This window comes from Macadamia integrifolia, chromosome 6, assembly GCF_013358625.1.
Source record: "Macadamia integrifolia cultivar HAES 741 chromosome 6, SCU_Mint_v3, whole genome shotgun sequence".
NCBI classification, from domain to species: domain Eukaryota; kingdom Viridiplantae; phylum Streptophyta; class Magnoliopsida; order Proteales; family Proteaceae; genus Macadamia; species Macadamia integrifolia.
Genome location: NC_056562.1, coordinates 4,130,212 through 4,131,889, shown reverse-complemented (window position 1 = coordinate 4,131,889; position 1,678 = coordinate 4,130,212). Strand labels below are relative to the sequence as shown.

At 38.7% G+C, this 1,678-nt stretch overlaps 1 protein-coding gene across 1 annotated transcript in view; it reads left to right on the top strand.

Annotated features, from left to right (window-relative positions):
• The first annotated feature begins 636 nt into the window (after window positions 1-636).
• Window positions 637-1,678, top strand: part of LOC122081665 (alpha-terpineol synthase, chloroplastic-like) — a 2,400-nt gene continuing 1,358 nt past the window's right edge. Inside the window, exons 1-3 of the mRNA XM_042648855.1 lie at window positions 637-873; window positions 976-1,237; window positions 1,370-1,617. Of these exons, the coding sequence (XP_042504789.1) occupies window positions 637-873; window positions 976-1,237; window positions 1,370-1,617 (747 nt within the window). The remainder of the gene's footprint in view (window positions 874-975; window positions 1,238-1,369; window positions 1,618-1,678) is intronic.

Sequence of the window (1,678 nt, the reverse complement as noted above, 5' to 3'; positions counted from 1 at the left end):
TTGTCTGGGAGTGCCCCTACACCAGTGCATGGAGTCCACGGACCAGTAAAAATTAACATATGTAAAAACATCAACAAAATAGGCATTATTGCCTTTCATAAACCCCACTCCCACCTCCACCTTCTGTATCTAAAGGCAGTCCACACCCCTCCCTCGTCCCCCAACTGAATTGAGAACATTTTCCCTTTTATTATAATAGGACAACACGTTTAAAACCCTAGAACACTTAATTCAACTAAAAGTAGCCTGGTTAACATATGCAAGATGGCCCCCTTGAAGACACCAAAAAAAAATGTTTAAATCTCTCTGGCTAGTGCGCCTTTTGATCAATATATAAAAATAGAGAATTGGACACATGATGATAAACATAAAATGTCAAGAAAACGAACGCCTCAGATTTAAGGATGGCTCTCTGTCTGGCCCCAGTGTGGGTCATCCACCAAAGTAAAAAAATAATTATTCAAGGGTGGATGCATCGTGTGCTCATCACATAGTGAATATGTATGTGTACGGTAACTTGAATTTATTTCACATGGATAATCCTTTAGAGGGATTAATATTTTATAATAAAAAGACAAGCATTCATCACTATATATAGAGAATGCACTTATGGTGATTTTCATCAAAATCAAAACCATGGCTCTCAATCTCAATATCCTGTCTATCCCTTCTTACTCCTCCAAAGCTGGCTTCATCCATCATAGAAGTCTCCCGCAAAGACCTCTTACCCATCAATCCATGATTTCATCAAACATCAAATGCCTTCAAACCACTCATTCCATTGATGACCCAACAATTATTAGGCGATCCGCAAACTATCAGCGTAGCATCTGGGATTTTGATTTTATTCAATCCTTAAAGAGTGATTACAAGGTGATTATATGAGGATTTTTTTTTTTTTTTTTTTTGTGGGTGCCCTTCAATTTTGATTTTGTGCTTCTTTTTTGTATTTTATTTGACAAATTTATTCTATAGTGGGAGACCTACAAGAGCAAAACCAATAAATTGGAAGAGGAAGTGAGGCATAGGTTTAATGATGATGGAACCATGAGGCAGTTGTTGGGTCTGCTCGAGTTGATTGATGACATTGAGAGACTTGGGTTAGGGTACCTCTTTGAAGAAGAGATCAAGAAAACCCTGGACACCATAATGTGCATGGAAGATATAAAGGAGAGTCTCCATGCCACAGCTCTTCGGTTTAGGCTCCTTAGACAACATGGGCATGAGGTAAACCAAGGTAAATGATCCCCCCAAAGAGTGAAAATATAACCCAATCTCTCTCTCTCTCTCTCTCTCTCTCTCTCTCTCTCTCTCTCTCTCTCTCTCTCTCTCTCTCTCTAACATATATCAACTTCAAATTGTGTCTCAGATACGTTCAATCACTTGAAAGACGAGATGGGCAATTACATGGCTAGCTATTTTGCAGATGTAAATGGAATACTAAGTTTCTATGAAGCTTGTCACCTTGCTGCAGAAGGTGAAAATATCTTGGAGGAGGCCAAACAGTTTACAAGGACAGTTCTAAAGGGAATGAAGGATAATATAGACTCAAACCTAGAAAAACAAGTGAATCATGCTTTGGAGCTTCCTCTTCACAAGAGGATAACAAAGTTGGAGGCTAGGTGGTATATGGACATCTATGAGAAAAAAGAGAACTCAATTCCTGCTTTAATCCAAC